The 17038-nt window shown below is 51.5% G+C and overlaps 2 protein-coding genes and 1 long non-coding RNA gene across 10 annotated transcripts in view; 2 read left to right on the top strand and 1 right to left on the bottom strand.

The window, feature by feature from the left end:
* Positions 1-1139: 1139 nt before the first annotated feature.
* Positions 1140-5660, top strand: FBXL15 (F-box and leucine rich repeat protein 15). Its single transcript, XM_084526064.1, has 3 exons — positions 1140-1394; positions 1912-2414; positions 2767-5660. The coding sequence occupies exons 1-3, from the start codon at positions 1233-1235 to the stop codon at positions 2954-2956; spliced, it is 855 nt and encodes a 284-aa protein (XP_084382190.1). The 5' UTR covers positions 1140-1232; the 3' UTR covers positions 2957-5660.
* Positions 3939-16089, bottom strand: CUEDC2 (CUE domain containing 2; the record flags this gene model as incomplete). 6 transcript variants are annotated; one of them, XM_084526059.1, is made up of 10 exons in its annotated part: positions 3939-4490; positions 4869-4929; positions 6503-6564; positions 6911-7081; positions 8123-8256; positions 9449-9510; positions 9834-9977; positions 10790-10883; positions 15187-15287; positions 15742-16089. In XM_084526059.1, the coding sequence occupies 10 exons, from the start codon at positions 16086-16088 to the stop codon at positions 4440-4442; spliced, it is 1227 nt and encodes a 408-aa protein (XP_084382185.1). The 6 variants fall into 6 exon arrangements, with proteins under 6 accessions (XP_084382185.1, XP_084382183.1, XP_084382187.1 ...); XM_084526057.1 differs by having other exon boundaries at positions 3939-4455; positions 15742-15983; XM_084526061.1 differs by lacking the exon at positions 15742-16089 and adding an exon at positions 15528-15544 and having other exon boundaries at positions 3939-4455.
* Positions 15956-17038, top strand: part of LOC311439851 — a 314933-nt gene continuing 313850 nt past the window's right edge. For all 3 annotated transcript variants that reach the window (XR_014695042.1, XR_014695043.1, XR_014695044.1), the window contains exon 1: positions 15956-16094. This is a non-coding gene — a long non-coding RNA (uncharacterized lncRNA). The remainder of the gene's footprint in view (positions 16095-17038) is intronic.

Genomic DNA, 17038 nt, shown 5'->3' on the forward strand with positions numbered 1-17038 from the left:
CTGCACTTATCTGTTACTCCGCCGAGCTGGTGGCTGGGGATAAACGGTGCAAACCCCCTTCCTTGATGCTCAGCACAGAAATGCTGCTCCGGCGCTCACCCAGGCCCGGAGGCGGTAACAGATCATCAGCAGGGCCCTCCTGCCATCCCAGGTCCCCAGCAGGGAGACGTGGGCAGCCCCTGGCTCTGGCTGCCCTCTGCTCCCCGGCACGGGGGTGGCACTCACCTGCTAAGGGTGGGTGAGGACGCAGCCCCGGGGTGCCTGCCAGCACCAGCATCGCTCCATCGGGACGAAGGCAAGAACACCAGCGTGGTAAAGCCTGTCCTGGGGATGTGGGAGGTGGGGCCCCAGCACAGTTGGAGCCATAAATAATCTCCCTACACAGCAGTTAAGGGAACAGTTGTGTGGGAGTACCTCTTGGTGAAAAGATGCTCAGGGAAAATATGGTCTTGGAGGAAAGCAGTCGGTGGGTTCTGGCTGGGGCTGTGCTCTCCCTGGGGAGGGAGCAGCCTGGGGGCCAGCGGGCTGCTCAGGGCCCCAGAAGCCGCCACACCAGGGAGACGAATTTAGGCTGAAACAACCCAAATGTGCAGCTCTGTGGTGCAGCCCCCCAGGACACATGTGGTGCTGCAGCAAGGAGCTGTGGGGCTGCTCTGCCTCGCCCTGCAGCAAGCCCCTGCCCTCCGCCTCCAGGGTCGCGGGGAGGGAGGTGAGAGGTGAGACGGGCAGGGGGTGCCGGGGGCGGGAGGGGCAGCACGGCCCGGGCACACAGCCCAGGGAGCGGGCCAGTTACTGCAGGATGGCTCGGGAACCCTAAAATAGCTCGGGAACCCGCAAGTGGGGCCAAGGGGGAACATCTGCACGTGTGGAGAGGGAACGGGGCAGCGAGCCCGGGCACGGGGCAAGGGCTCCGGCGTGGCAGTGTCGGGACGGTGCCCCCCGGGGGGCGCAGGGCAGGAGGGCGGCTGCCCCCCCCCGCCCCGTGCACGCCGAGCCCGGCCCTAAAACCCGGCCCTGCCCCGGTGCTGAACGGACAGCGCCGCGCACCGCGCATGCGCGGGGCCGCCCGCTTTCCCCGCGCCGGGCGGGGCGGTGGCGCGGGACACGCCCCCCGCGTGACGTCACTGCGGCGCCGGCAGCCGAGCCGCGGGTCCCGCTCCGGGTGCCGCTGCCGCTGGGTCCCGGTCCCGCTCCCGGTCCCGGTGGTGCCGGTGCCGGCCCCGCTCTCGGCCATGAGCGGGCTGCTGGCGCTGCCCTGGGAGGATGTGCTGGTGCCGCACGTGCTGCGCCTCCTGCCGCTGCGGCAGCTGCTGAGCCTGCGGAGGGTGAGCAGGGCCTTCCGCGAGCTCGTCCGCCTCTACCTGGCCAACATGCGGCGCTTCGACTCCGCGCAGGTACCGCGGGGAGGGCACGGCACGGGGCTGGGGGCGATGGTGGGGGCGGTGGGCCCGGGCTGCTGGCCCCGCGGCTGGGCGGCCGCGCTCGGGGAGGAGAGGCGGTGATTCAGGGCCCAGCAATGCCGCCCTCCTCGGCAGGCTGGTGGCAGCGGGGGCGGCACGGCCACGGCCGGTCCTTGCCGTGGGGTGGGCACAGCCTGTGCGGGCCCTGGGGAGGCAGCGGTGTCCTGAAACACACAGGGTGCTCTGGCACGGTGGTTGCAGAGCAGGGACGTGGAGCTCAGCACGAGTGTATAAATGCAGAGGCAAGGGAAGGAGCAGGGAGCACCCTGTGGCAGTACCTGCTGCTGTGTGGGGGAGCGCTGGGGCAGCAGGGCTTGCCCTGGGGTCGGGAAAGGGGCTTTGGGCACCTCTGTGCCACCGTGGGCGAGAGGAAGGGAGCGGGTCTCTGGGAGCTCAGCATCAGGCTCGGCGCGCTCTCAGCAGCCCCGTTATCCCCGTGTTCCCCCCACAGATCGCGCCCGCCATCCCCAGAGCCGCCTTCCTGACCCTGCTGCAGGACAACAAGGTGCTGCAGCAGCTGGCGCTGCAGAGCTGCTCGGCCTGGCTGACGGACGGGGAGCTGCTGCCGGTCATCAGGCAGAACCAGCACCTGCAGCACATCCAGCTGAAGGGCTGCGCCCAGCTCAGCTGCCAGGCGCTGATGGCCATCTCGCTGAGCTGCCCCAACCTGCGGCGGCTCTCCCTGGCCCACTGCGAGTGGGTGGACAGCCTGTCCCTGCGCAGCCTGGCCGACCACTGCAAGGCGCTGGAGGCCGTGGACCTGACGGCCTGCCGGCAGCTGAAGGACGAGGCCATCTGCTACCTGGTGCAGAAGTGCGGCAGGCTCAAGTCCCTGTCGCTGGCTGTCAACGCCAACGTGGGCGACGTGGCTGTGGAGGAGACCGCCAAGTGCTGCCCCGAGCTGGAGCACCTGGACCTCACTGGGTGTCTGCGAGTCAAGAATGACTCCATCAGGTATTGAGCAACGGGGAAGCTGGGTGGGGAAGGCAGGTGGCTGGGGTGTGGGTAAGAGACTGGGGGGGGAAGCCAGATTGCTTCATGCCGAGAGCAATTAGAGTGCAATTTGGGGGAGAAGCCACTGGCAAGGCATTCAGGAGAGGTGATATGTGCTGCTAAAAGCAAATTCCCTGGCGTGTCATGGAGATAGTTCGGGGATCTGACTGTGTTGCTTGAGTTTCTCTCAGAGTGCCGCAGCACTGTTCCCAAAGGATGGTGCACGTGTGGCACGGGGAGCAGAGGAGGGTGAGCTGGGAACTGTGCTCTCAGGAGTCCTGGCCTGCAACCCACATGCGCTCTTTCTCGGCAGGGTCCTGGCTGAGTACTGCCCCAAGCTGCGCTCGCTGAAGGTGAAGCACTGCCACAACGTGGCCGAGTCCAGCCTGAGCGTCCTCCGAAGCCGTGGAGTGGAGCTGGATGTGGAGCCGCTGCCGCAGACGGCTCTCGTTCTCCTGCAGGACATGGCTGGCTTCGCCCCTTTCATTAACCTCCAGATCTAGGACTGCTGGGGAGGGGGGACCAACACCTCGCTGGGATCCCCGGAGGATGCCGGAGCCGGGTGCTGCTGAGACGTGCAGAGGGAGAGGTTGGTCCTGCTGGTGAGGCTGGCCCGAGAGGGGCTCACTCTCGTCTCTGGGGCTGTTTAACAGCCACTACGTGTTTGTGAGTGAGCTCTGTTGGTGCCTCCTGGGAAAGTAACTCCCTCTGCAGCGGTGTGGAGAGAGCGAGGGACTTGTGGGAACACCGTGGTGCTGAACAGGCCTTGGCTAGACCAGCTAATAGTCAGGATTTATTTTTTTGTTGTATTTTAAATCTCCAAGTGGCAGCTGTCCAGAGAGCAGGGCAGTTTGGGGACTGTGGACTGCTGTCCCCTGGGGCGGGCGTGCAGGGCATGCCAGCGGAGCTGTTGAGACCAAATCAGGCCAGCTGGAGCAGAATGGAGAAAAGCTGCCAGTTCTCCCCTTGGGAGAGGGTGGGCCCCTCTGAGCTCTGGGAGGAGGACAGTGTGAGCCCAGCTCCAGCCTGTAGCCCTGGCTAGCCTGGCACCAAAGGCCTGGTGTGGTGCAGCGTGGCAACCTGTATGTGCAGACCTAGCTCCTTGCCACGGGGCGCTGGGTTAGGCGGGTGCAAGGCCGTTGTTTCCCAGGGGAACATGCTCCTAACCACGCTTTCACCAGAGGAAGAGCACCAAACCTAGCTGTGCTGTCACTGAGAGCAGTTGGTCATCACCATTTGTTTCTTCCAGATTCTGAATTACATTTCAGTAGTGCCCCAGCCTGCTTCTACATCCCGCTCTATGTTGTGTGGCCATAGTGTCCACATTCAATGGTGAAGAGAAATGGCAGGGGCCCTGTCCGTACTGTCAGCTGGAGTTTTTTGAGCGCTGCAGGTTGTCTTGGCAGGGAGAGCCCAGTTTCCTGTCTTTTGCCCCAGGAGGGATTAGAGGCAGAGTCTGTAAAGCACGTGCAGCTGAACTACACACCAGTTTGCATCGTCTTTATTGGCACTTGCACTCAAAGCAGGAGTGCACACAGACTTCTAAAAAGCTTGCTGCAAAACCACAAGCCGCATCTTAGATCTAAGAACGTCCCATGCAAGGAATAGCAGAGAATGCCCAGGCCCCCGCTAGCCGCTGTGGTGTGCCCCTGGGGGCAGGACAGCTACCCCCGGAGAGGCTTGTCCTTGTCAGCTGGGTTAGTTCAGGAAGCTGAAAGCAGTGTCCTGGCTCCCAGGTTAGTTCCAGTTAGTGGTGGGTGGGGTGGAGGAGTCCCCTCTCATCCCTAGTGCCACGTGTCCTTCCTCCCACGCCTGGCCAGCGAGGTGGAGGCTGAAGAGCAGGAGGACCTGGCTGTCAGTGGAACTTGTACTTCCTGGCTGGTTTGAGGCTGATGTAAGTTTTCTTCATCTCCTCGCTCTCTGGCTTCTTGATGTCTTTGTACCTCTCTCCCTTTGTACTCACCACCTGGTTATCGATATAGCGGATCAGCTTCTTGGGAGCCTGGAGAGGAAAGACAAACACCAAGTGGATGGCTGCTGGGGAAAGGAAAGGGACAAGCATAAGGAAAGCTGTGTTTGGGGGTGGAGGAACAGCAAGACTAGGTTGGGAGGAGTTACCTGTCCTTTTTGTGGGGAATCTTGGCTAGAAAGGCAAACAAAGCTGTTGGACAGGGGGGAGGGAGGGAGGGATGGCAGAGCAGGAACCATGCTAGTCAGTGGTAGGTACTGACAGACCCTGCGGTGACTAAACTAACCTTCTCTTTTGTAAACTAACCTTCCCTTTTGCTCTCTAGTGGCTCTGTGAATGTTCCTGCCTTGGGACTGCCTCTGCTCTTTGGACTCGCGGTCTGCTCTTTAAACCTTGTAGCCAAAGGCATTCAAACTCTGGGTGAGATGGAACTGCTCTCTTCTCACCTCTTTTGGTGGAGCTGGCCGATGTGTTTTCTGATCTTCTGCACTATCCACCATCATGTATCTGAAACACAAGAAGCATTTGGTGAATGCTGCAATGTGCATTGCCTAGGGCTATTCACAACCTACATCTTTTTTTTCCTGGCTGGTCTGTGGCTGTGCAACGTGTCCTACTTGCCTAGATTGCAGCTAGGAGTGTTTAAGGTTCCCCTTTGGATGACATGGGCAAGAAGTGTGTCATCATTCTGGTGGGAATCCAGCAGGATTCTCCTGGAGTAGCATCCTTGGCCCTAAGTGAATGGTATGAAAAGCTCAGGCTGTTGAGAATGTGGTTAGTCTCTGTAAAATGGAGAAGTGCTGCGGTCTGGCATGCTCTGCCACTGGGGTAGCTTTGCTCCTTTTCAGTCTGAGTGATGGCAGCCAAAGGAGATGAGGTAAAATCAGAGGGCCAAACTGGTTGCTTCTGCCCTGAAGAGATGGTATGCCTTTCACACTATGTAGTACTTGTCTAGGAAACAAGTTTGAGCTGGAAACAACTCTGTAAAAGCATCACCTCTTTCCCTATTTAATTGAAACATCAGGGCCCAAGTGTTCGCTTGCTGTACTGCTGAGGTACTGGAGCTGGTTTCACAGGTGGGCAGCACAGCTTGCCATGCCTTCTCCCTCAGTAGTTAGCACAGTTGTTCCCATGTATCTTCAGCTATGGTGATCTGCTCTCTGTACCTGTGCTTGAACAATGTTTAAAGTACAGGATGTTGCCAAAACGTCATTAAAGTGAAGTTCCTAGAAACGTAACTATCAGCTGGTGTTTTTTTTTTTTTTTTTTTTTTTTTTCTCTGTTCCCTTGCATTTGACTCTGAAAGAAGCCTGCACAGGAGACCAGCAAGGACAGGGACTGTTAATTCTGTCTGGATGCTATTCTGCCTTGCTTTATCTTCCCTAGACCATCAGTTGTTTGTTCCCTCACTGATAAGCATGTGAAGTGGTGGAAAAGATTGATGGATAGACTGGCTGGACAGACACGTGGAAACTGCATGCCCACAGAAGAATACTCATGAAAGCCAAGATCTTTAAGTGGATCGATTAAACCATACTGTGGGTTTTCTATTGAGAATAAAATGCTTTTGGACATGAATAAAGGTAAACCAATCTAAAGCCACTTTCATTCCCCAGAAGTCTTTAGGGAGTCTTTAGAGTGGTTTCTTTAAATGCATTGAATTCACACCTTCAGCAACTGAGATTTGATCTTCCCAATGTTGCTGTACAGTCTCTTAAAGATATCTTTAGACTTGTTTGGACTGTCTCCAAGGATGGAGGCATGAATGAGCTGCTGTAGTTCTACAAGGCACCACGTGTTACCTGAGCTGCGGCCTGATGTTTGTGCCTTGAACCTTTAACTGGGGCCTCAGCTGACAATGCTGTGATTTACGGTATGCCTGCAGGAGGTTGAAACCTCACACACAGCCAGTGCTGTGACCCAGCTGATGGAGGTAAGCTGTTTGTGTGCCAGGGCTCTGAAAGAAACCCCAACCTCTTTTCCCAGCCAAAGGTCATACTTGTGCGTAGATCTTTCAGCTACATGTGAATCAGCTATCTCCTTTATTGTGAGCAGAATATGGGGTTCTTTGGGTACTTACTTCTGTAAGATAACCTGCTTCAGTTCCTCATGGTTAGGTACTCTGCGGGGCCGTGCCAGTTCCTGGGAGGAGACAAAGCAGGTGTGTAAGTAGCAGAACACACAGGGTGCGCAGCTGCCCTGCTAGCTCAGCCCAGTCCAGCTGCTGATGCAGTACTCCCAGCCCGTGGGGGAAGCGGGGTGCCTCGCGCAGCTCCGTGGTGCTGGCTGGGTGTAGGCACAGCCTGTACTTGGAGAGCTGAGGGAGGGAGAGGGGGGTGTTTTGGGTGATTTTCCTGGTCCATCACTGGGAGCGTGGAAAGTTCCTGCAGTCAAAGTTCCCATTTGTGGTGGGCAGCTGGGATACCTGTCCTTATCTGAGCTCTGCACAGCTCTTCGGCTCGGTGCTGCCCAGCTTAGAGCACGTTACCTTCACACTTGCACCTGCTGGGCCAATTTCCACCTTCTCTTCCACAATTAACTGCACTGCCTCCTCCAAGTTCCCCAGGGCCATGGCTAGTGCCTTCTCTGCCTGGCTCACAGTACAGGCAGGGAACATCTCCAGTAGCAGCTCTGTGCCATTCTTCAAGTCGTCGCCTTCCTAGTTGGAGCAAGAGAGACAAAGCTCTGATTTTGCATCAAGTCAGAAAATTCAATTTGCCTTTTAATGAGAGAGAGCATTCAGCTAAAGAGTGACTGTAAATCCCATTCCTGAAGCTAAAAGGGAATTGTATCTGCAAGGACAAAGCATCCCTTAATCTCTTCCCTACTTCAGCCTTTAAAATAGGATTTCTGTTCCCTCACCTGTGTAGCCCTGCTGTTTATCCCCTAGGAGTGAACTTCCTGGGCACTGTGGTTCAAATGCTTGAACTCCTCCCCTTCTGAGGTTATGTGCCCTTTGATCGGAAAGGGATGACACTCCTAAGCATGGGGACCTGCAGCTACACCAGAAGGAAGCACAGCAGCAACATTTCCTAGAAGGCCGTGGACACAGAAGGATTGAACTGCAGAGCAGTAAGACGCCAGTACTGGAGAAACAGCAAGCAGAGCTTTGGGGTAAGGAGGTGGGGGGCCTACTAGGCACTGCAGTGCCTGCAGCATGGGGCACGCTGACTGGAGCTGTGGGATCAAGACTGCCGTGCCAATGACTGTGTGGTTCAGCTCAGCATGTACGCAGCACAGGTCGCTGTGGGTGGGACCGGTGTCTTCAGGACTGACACAGGTGTGGCTACTAGAAACCGCATCACAGCCGGGGAGTGATCAGGCTCAAACTGTCAACTGAGGTGAGTGGAATGGGGTGAAGTGGGGTGGAGCCTGGCTAGTGCTATAGAGGCATCCTTACTGCACTGCTGTAGGATCTTGGAGAGCCCTGGGACAAGCTCTCTCTTGCCCTACTACCTCAGGACAGGGAAGGATGAGCCAGAGTGATGGCTCATGCTCTTCTGGCAGCACTTAATTTTCTTGTTCCGCTTACTGACGCTGTCTTGCTCAGGCCACGCAATGGGGGAGATCACAGGCATCAACGACGCTGTGTCACAGCCTGTGCTGTGCTTCCTGTCGGAGCCAGAAAATGACTGAGGTGTTGCTGACAGCCTAGTGCTAGGTGACGCTGTCACCCTGCTTCCCTGTGGCGTGGACATACCTGGGCCTCGGCTCCGTCTGTTGGAGTGCACAGCCTCTCCCCATTGCAGGCTCCAGCTCCAGGCTCCTGGCCCTTGGTCAGGTCTTCAGAGGGTGCTTCACTCCTGGGTTCAGCAGCCTTTTGGCCAGGTTTCTCTTAAAGACACAGCGGTATGTACTGAGGAACAGCCCCACAGAGGCCAGAGCTCTGTGCTTTCTGTTAGCAGTAGATTGCTAGTACAGCATTTGCGAAAGTAAATCCCTTTTAAATGACAAAACTGGGAACCGCTACTGTTCCTCCTGCCTTCACTGAACTAAGGCATCACTTTGATTTTAAATTTAGGAATACACAATGGTGGTTCCAGCCTGTGTGTGACCCAGTGCATCCTGTGGTCAGCTTACTCTGATGCATTTCTTTTTACAGGTTCGTTCTGTGTCTCTGTAAGGATTTCACCTCTGTTCTATCTTGTCTAAAGCTGGGATGGTGCTCTCCTTCCATGTGCAGGCTGTATCAGGATCCTCAAAGGGTAGGATGAGGGGCACCAGAGCAGTAGGTTTTGTCAAGTTCAAGAAAGCAGCAAGCAAGATAAAAGGATTGTCTGTTCTACATGGTGTAGCCTTCTGGCTCCTGGTAAGGCAGCAGTGATGTTGTTAGACAGGCAAAACCCAACCTGTTATGTATGGTTTAATATCCAGGCACTTCACCTGTCTGCTCTCCAACAGGAACTGCCTTTGGGGCTGCTTAGTATAGCTATCCAGCTGACCTGTGAACACTGAGATCAGAAAGTGCTTACTGCAGTAGTCTTCTGCAGTCCTGCATAACACAGGCCAGAGAGCACATCACAGCTGATTTTGCGTCTGTGACGTGGATCGTGAGTGAATGGGAAGTGAGCTCTGAGTACGCTCAAAGTCTAATCTCTATTTTGTGATGCACCTAAGATGGGCTGCCCAGCAGTACTATCCGTTAATCGGATGGCTATCAGAGGAGGCAGAAATCTCACTTTCAGGATTAACCTATAGCAGAATTTTGGCAAACATCCCTGTATCTGCTATGACTTTCTTTTTACTTTGGATTTTATCTCAACAGAGGTGTTTAGAGATCTGGTCAAGTGTTTTTCACCCCAGCCTCTTGGACAGTACTCCGTATGACTCGAGCCTCCTGTGTATTTACATCAAAAACCTGGCTGAAAATTATAAAGAAAAAAAAAAGTCAACCAATTCAGGCTAGCCTGTAAGATCCTAAGTTTTGCAAACTAGATTGTTTTATGCTGTGACACTGCTCAACTCCAAACACTAAGACTGAAAATGTGCAGAATATACTTGCTTGTACTGAAACCGTGTAACTCACCTTTGTTGCGTGCTTCACCAAGCCTTTCTGAGAGAGAGAACATCATTTCACAAACATCCCCACTGCAAGAGACAGAAGCTGAATAATTAGTGTGAGGAATAAAAGCACTAGCCTCTCCTTCTTGACTACCTCTTTATAGAAAGACAAGGTTTAATGGGAAGTCCAATAAACAAAACTGGCGTTTAAGACAGCCAAGGACCTAGCTTGCAAACTATACTGGGATTAGCATTTATGTATTCAGGCAATGCCTGTCTTAATCATCGTGGCACAGGTTTGGTACTAACACCTCCCCATCTGGGTACAACAAAAGAATTCATGTCATTGAGCTGGTTGGGTCCAGACACCCATTGCGTGGCATGCACGTACAAGGCAGGAGCACTCATACCTGGGGATCTCTGCAAAGCCCGGAATGTAAGCCTCCATCATTTCTATGAAGGTGTCCATGTCAAACGTCTCCTCAGAGGACTCTGGTGAGCCCAGCTCTTCCAGGACACCCGTGATGTAAGAAAAGAAAACATCATCCATCCCGCTGGAGACAAAGAGAACACAGGACATGGAAGCAGGGTCAACAGGATTATTTTTTTTTCTTTCTCATTCTACTCTGTCTAACCTTGTGTCTTTCTAATACAGCAGTAGGAGAACCTATGTGGACTGTATCTTATGGGCAGGTCCCACCAGTAAAGCCAAGCAGCTGCTCTGTAGTTGAGTGGGAAGCATTCACAGATAAGTTCAGAAAATACTGCGTGCTGTTCTTTTGCCTAGGCAGCACTGAATGAAAGCCACAGCACCTGTCTAAAACTACCCAAAACATTCCAAGTGCTCAAACTCTGACTTTTCTGGGTTGACTGCTGTTCTAGGTGATCTCATTATATTTTGTCAAGTTGCAATTTCTGTGGGATGCAGCATTCTCTGCTTGCTGCTCTACACTTGTGTTATTGCTGCCACTGGCTGCAGAACCAGCTGCTGTGCTCTAGCCTCAAGGTGGCTGTATCTTTGCGTGCAGGCAGAGTTCAGAACAGGGAGAGCCTGGACATAGTGGTGCATGCTCAGAAAGCCCTGTGGGATTGCTGTGGATGAATGGAATTCCATGTTCTTATGTATATTACTGGACAAAAATTAATCATCTTGGTCATCAAAGAAATGGCATTACTAGGTTTCAATGCTGAAAGATGGTTGTTCAAGGATTTATACCAAAGCCTGTGCAAATTACCTGCATCCTGGATTTGACTTAAGAAAAAGCAGTACGGCAGAGCTGTAATATTCCACTTAGAGTTCAGCATAATGTGCAGAAAGACAATTAATGCAGAGTTCAAGCTAAAACGATATTAGACCTCAACATACCTGAGGTCTGCAGCAGGGATGAGGGACTGGATGAAACGTGTCAGTGTGTCTCGAATGATTCTTTCAAGCTCCATGTCTCTGTAAACCCTTCTCTCTGAAAAAGAGGAAGAAAACTCCATGTAATTTCAAAGGCATGTAGTAGATCAAAATATCACCAAGATCAAAAGGTAAGCATGGTATAAGCAAGTGTGTTCTTCCCATCAGAACAATTCATGAACCCCTCCAGCATGGCTTGATGTTCCCGGGTAACAGCAAAGACATCAGCATTATGAGGATCCACTGGAAATACCAGCCCGAAGTAGCCCAATCTCTTGGGCATCTCCTGCTCACGCTGATGCTGGCAATATGCAGCTGTACCGTACGTTTAACAAGTCCCTCGCAGGAAGGAAAGCTGCAAATGCAGATGTGCCCAGCTGCAGGACCTCAGAGGCACCTCTGAGCAGGAACGCTGTGCTCTCCAGCGGGGAAGGGGCGGCTTGCGCTCACTGCAGGAAGGGGTGGACCTTTCTTCGGCTAAGAGTGTTCTCACTGATGCTTGGACTCAAAAATGAGTGGGAGTGGGAGGAAGGGTTACGTCTCTTGGAGAAAGGAAAACCTTGACTGGATTTCACAGGGAAATACCAAGCAGGGCACAGACAACTAGTCTCCCAGCCAAAATATCAAAGGTCTCCAGGTCAGGCACAGACTGCCAGTGGAATCCCGCCCAAACAGCAGCCTGTTGTGCTCAATAAATGAGCCTTTCTGCAGACAATGCAGCTGCAACAAGGGGCACTTGATAACCCAAAGCTCTCAGGGGAGTTCTAAGAATCACAGAGCTCCTACAGAAGTAACAGCAGAGGGGGGCTGCCCACAGCCCTGCTTCAGCCATCAGTGGTGGGCCTGGACTCAGTCTGGTGGAGAAAAGCCAATCCTCAACCATTCCTTCCCACTTGGGTCTACAAAGCTGTGGGGTGGGCAAACTCCTCGTGTAAGCACAGAGTTCTTCCCGAAGAAGAAAACTAGACCTGCGTGTACAGAAACTGCCATGGTCATCAGCCAAAAAGCTTCCAGGCTGTGGAAGTCATCATGCTCCCCTCATCTCACGCAGAGCAGGACCTGACCAGGACTGTTTCACACTGACTTAGCAGAGCAGTCTCAGTTGCTGTTCCCATGGAATCAAAAAGTTTTAGCATTTCCTGAGATGAGACTTCCAGAGCTAGCAGGATAGAAACAAACCCAGCCTATCATCCTCAGCACTGCGGATACAGGACCTATAAAGGACCAAAGCACAACAGCATTTTGACAGATCTATCTGCAGTCTCAGGGCCCATTTGAGGTCTGCACTGCACTCGGCCACCACTGCAGGTCACCAGAGTACATGTACACTCTTGTGTTTGTGGCTGGACAGAGCACAGCCCAAACATTTTCAGGTAGGAGCTCTTCATGCAAAGAGCCCAAGCGAGCCCCTGCTCTGCTTTTTCCTTCAGTCTCATGAGAATCCTTTGCTTGCTTTTATCAGTTTTGCAGGTGTCATAGCCTGCAAGCGTGGAAGCTGGCTGTAAAAACCACTCTGTGTAAAAACACCTTCCTGCTGCCCATTTGTTGGTTTAGTGGTGTTTTTTTTTTTTTTTTTTATGTTCTCTAGTGGTGCGACAGAAACAAGTTTGTCTTTGCATCACACCCAGAAAAAAGGTGAGCTTTGTTCTATCCTTCTCAGACATCAAAGAGCCAACGGTAAGATTTTGAATCTCAGTCATGGCAAGAATACTGTCCTAAGCAGCATGTTTTTTCCCAATTTTTAAGCTGAATCTGCAAACACTGGCAACACCCAAGCCCCCTAAACTTATATATGAACAAGCACAAGAGAAGTAATTTTCTTTTTATGGAAATGAGAGAAGGAAAATCAACATTTAGCAGTCAAAACATTCTTCCTACTGCCACTTCTATCAAGAATGCTTACTTCCTTCTTATTCAGTTTTCATAACTTGGAAGCTGAAGTCTAAAAGATTTTGTCCATTTCCATGAAACAGGCCCATATTCTGTAAGAGATGCTGCATAGTAACCAATAACATTTCCTGACAACCCAATTACCTGAACAACAGAGCACAATTCCCCATGTCAAAGGCACTTTTGTGAGGTCCATAAATTAGCTGCTGGTAATTTATTCTGATCAATAGAACAGGCAAAGTCACTCATCTCCTTAATCAAAGGCAAGTGTCAGACTGGGACAAGAGAAACAGGAAAAAATAATTCAGAAGTGGTATTGTAGAGGTGGCCAGTTACCAACCGGTCTCGAATCCGTTCCCCAACCTCTGACAATCAAGAAAAATACTGGTTTGAAAGGTTTGAAAATATCAAGATACTTTCCTGCAGAGTTACTATGTTGTGTATGAACAAAAGCCATTTCCTTGTGTCTATGAGAAGAAAGAAGCCACCAGGGTCTAACTACTGTGTATAAATTCTCCCTGGCATCTCACACAAATCCATCCACCAGCACACTTGAGATTTAAGGTTTATATCCAGGGAAGCCATGCTGCCACTTTTAGCCTGCCTTTGAAGAAAGGAAACTCCTTAATGACAAAAGCAGCCTTACAATGAAGGACAGAAAGGCAAGGTGAGCAACTATTTTTTTTTCATGGGTCAGTCACCATCCTTTACCTGGGGAACCCACCTCTGCTCCGATAAAACCACAGGCACCAGCCTTCTGAGAGACAGGCACACTTGCATTTCATCATTTATTGCTGGGAGGAGTGATTTTATTCCCTGGTAAATAAACTGTCCTTGCAAAACTTAACTTCTTGGGATCTGTAAAGCACAATGGTCTCTGCCAAGCAAGGCTTGTGGAAAGTAAAGTCCTCAGTGTCCTCGGGCCTTTCAGATTTGGTGGGTATTGAAAGAGGGAGCTGATTAAAAACCTATGCACAAACATTTTTAAATGGATTCTTCAGGGAAGAAACCTATGTTGCTGCATGTTCATCTCCACATATATCCAAGTTCAGAATTACATAACGCAGGACCCTAAAGCACCTTATATAATATACCTTCAAATGCCAATTTTTTTTTTCCAGTGGTGCAATAGTTAAGGGAGAGATTTACTAGAAAACCTTATCCTTTGCGCACAGTTTTGTGGAGGAGTGATTTACAACGCACTGCATGATCTAAAACCCAAAGGCAAGAGAAATTGCTTTCCTGGGAGTACAATTGTACTGAAAAGGTGCTATCATCATTTTAAACTTCCAGCCATAATTGCAGTGCGGATTTTAAGATCACTTCAGAAGTTGTCAGCCAACTCAAATACGTCTGTGAAAGTCCTGCTGCATTTCTTGTCATTATGATGTGGGCATGGCTTATCATGCTGCACAGGATCTAACTTGCTTTTTCTAGTTATGCTATATTCAAAAAAAGTTGGCTTCTTTTTGTACAATGCACATGAATCCGCTTTTCTTCAGAAAAAGGAGAAAAATCTGAAATGTTTGCATATGGCTAGATCATTTCTGAAGACTTTCAGTTCAAATTTCTGTAATCATTCTTAAATGGTCAATGGGATGTGATGGGAATGATTTATAGTGCCTTAGATTTTATATTAACAAGATAGACTTTAGGAGAACAATTTAGGAAAAGGCTTCTGAGCTGAGAGGAACTGCCATTTGGATGTATATCAATTTTTATGAGATCATAAATTTGCCTACCAAAGAGTCGAGGTTGCTGCACGAGGAAGGAGATGCATGTTGTAGGCCTTGGTTGTATGCCTTCGGAGCAGGCTAGAGAAAATTTAGGTAAAAATGATCAGGCTTTCTGGCTGAGGGATTGACTATAACACCTTTACAAGGTTCTTTTAGTTCAAGTTCCAGTAATTACTCTTAAGTGAGTAAGTAATGGAACAGGGATGGTTCACTGTGCTCTCTCTGAACACTTGCTATGAGAAGGTACAAGGCACTTCTCGTGCAGCTGTGTGTGTACGTGCTTGGGAAAGCAGAGACCCCTGGGACACAAGGAGCTCTCGGTACAGCCCGTGACATACAAACTCAGAGGAAGTCTCCGGTACATCCAAGCAGAAATCAGACCTGCAGGAAAGATGGAGAGCTGTGGCTATATTCCACCGACCTACTTTTCCTCCTGAAACTTCGCTGACTTGAAATAAAACTTTCCAGGCTGCATAACACCTTATGTTCCGGTGTACCCGTTTTTTGTTTTTCCTGCTAAAGAAGTCCCTGAAAGGACCTCCACGGTACGGCTGCTACGGGAAAGCAGGCTGAGGTCATTGAAAACATCAGCACAGTGAGCTGCTTACTGATACAACGTTACAACAAGGCCGTTGTTAATAACATAGACCCTTCCCAGGAGGGTAGCAAAGCCGGAATTCCCCCTCAGTGGGGTGGCTGCAGGCTGGTGGTGCCCTGCTGCCGCTGGTCCCTTACCTGAGCAGGCCCTCTGCCCTCTGACTGCGCTCACAGGGCACCCCGCTGCCCGCAGCGACAGCACATCCTGCTGGGGACAGGCCAGGAGCCGGGGACCCTTCCTGGGAAAGGAGAGCTCGGTTAGCCCGACAGCGAATAGAACACGTTTGCTCTTTGCGTGTGGTGGCTTTGGGGCACGGCTGCTGTCACCTGTGCCTGCCTCCCCAGCCGCCGCGGGTGGCGTTGTACCCCTCGGCACAAGGTCTGCACGCGGTGACCTCGGACTCAGCACGGCGCCCTGGAGCCCGCTGCCCCCCGGCGTTTTGCCGATATTCCCCATCTCTGCGCCGAGCCCCGCTCACCGCCGGGGCACCGCAGGAGCGCGTGTGGCGCCCGGCGGGCCGCGCGGCTCCCGGCCGCCCTCACACGGCCCCTGCTGCCCCCCCTCCCGGACCGGGGACCCCAGGAGGCCGCAGGGGCCCCGCGGGCCGGCCCCGGCCCCGTCCCCGTCCCCTCCGTGCCCCTCAGCCCCGCCGCTCCCCCCCGCGCTGAGGCAGCGGCCGTTGGCGGGGTCACCTGATCGCGCCGCCGCCGCCGCCGGTCCCGCGCGGCGCTCTTGAACGCGTCACGTGGCCGCGGAGGGCGCCGCCGGCCGCAGAGGCGGGCGGGCGTAAGGGGAGAGCGGCGGAGGGCTGGCACCGCTCCCCGCGCCGCCATCTTGGTTGAGGGCACGAGCTGTGAGGGGCGGCGCGGCGGATGTGTTGCCCGCCGAGTTTTTGAGGGCGATAAAAGGACATTTCGCAGTGAAAACAATACATTTTTGAGGTGAAGTAAGATAGTTTAAGATGAACACAAGATACTTTTAAGTGAAAGCAAGGCAATCTGAGGTGAAAACAAGATATTCTGTGGAGAACACAAGACATTTTCAGGTGAAAATGATATTTTGCAGTGAAAGCAAGGAGTTCTGAGGTGAAAAAAATACATTTTGGGGTAAAAAAGACACTTTCTGGTTAAAACGACGTTTTGCAATGAAAACAAGGTGTTTTGAGGTGAAAACGTGGAATTTTAGGGTGAAAATGAGACATTTTGGGGTAAAAACTACATGTTTTGAGGTAAAAAAGACATTCTGGGAGGAAAAAAAGGCATTTTGTGATGAAAAAATATTTTGGTGTGAAAACAGGACATTTTGAGGGGAAAACGAGTCATTTTGAGGTGAAAACGGGACATTTTGTCGTGAAGACTAGACATTTTGGGGTGAAAAGCTATTTTGAAGTGTAAACAAGAAATTTTGTGGAGAAATAAGGTGTTTTGAGGTGAAAAAAAGACATTTGGGGTAAAAAAAAAGACTTTGGGATGAAAACAACTCATTTTGGGGTGAAAAGGATGCATTTTGGAGCGAAAAGTTATTTTGAAGTAGAAATGACATTTTGTGAAGAAAGATGGTGTTTTGAGGTGAAAAGGCGTTTTGTGGCGAAAAGCCATTTTGAAATGGAAACAAGGTGTTTTGGGGTGAAAACGGGACATTTTGTGGTGAAAAGATATTTTTTTGGGAAATAAATATAATTTTGTGGTGAAACCTAGACGTTTTGAGGTGAAAAGAAGACATTTGGGGGGGGGAAATGGGGCATTTTGGGGTGAAAACGAGACATTTTGGGATGAAAAGGAGACATTTTTGGGTGAAAAAGGGGACATTTTAAGGGGAAAACGTGGCATTTTATGGTGAAAACTAGACATTTTTGGGTGAAAAGCTATTTTGAAGTGTAAACAAAATTTTGTGGAGAAGAAAGGTGTTTTGAGGTGTAAAATGACGTTTGGGGGGTAAAAAAAGACATTTTGTGGTTAAAACGAAATTTTTGGATGAAAACTAGGCATT

This window comes from Aythya ferina, assembly GCF_964211825.1.
Source record: "Aythya ferina genome assembly, chromosome: 7".
Classification (NCBI taxonomy): Eukaryota; Metazoa; Chordata; class Aves; order Anseriformes; family Anatidae; genus Aythya; species Aythya ferina.

Coding starts and splice junctions, on each gene's coding strand:
- FBXL15 (XM_084526064.1), top strand. CDS start 1,233: ATGAGCGGGCTGCTGGCGCTGCCCTGGGAGGATGTGCTGGTGCCGCAC. Junction 1,395..1,911: donor GGCGCTTCGACTCCGCGCAG/GTACCGCGGGGA, acceptor TTCCCCCCACAG/ATCGCGCCCGCCATCCCCAG. Junction 2,415..2,766: donor GTCAAGAATGACTCCATCAG/GTATTGAGCAAC, acceptor CTTTCTCGGCAG/GGTCCTGGCTGAGTACTGCC.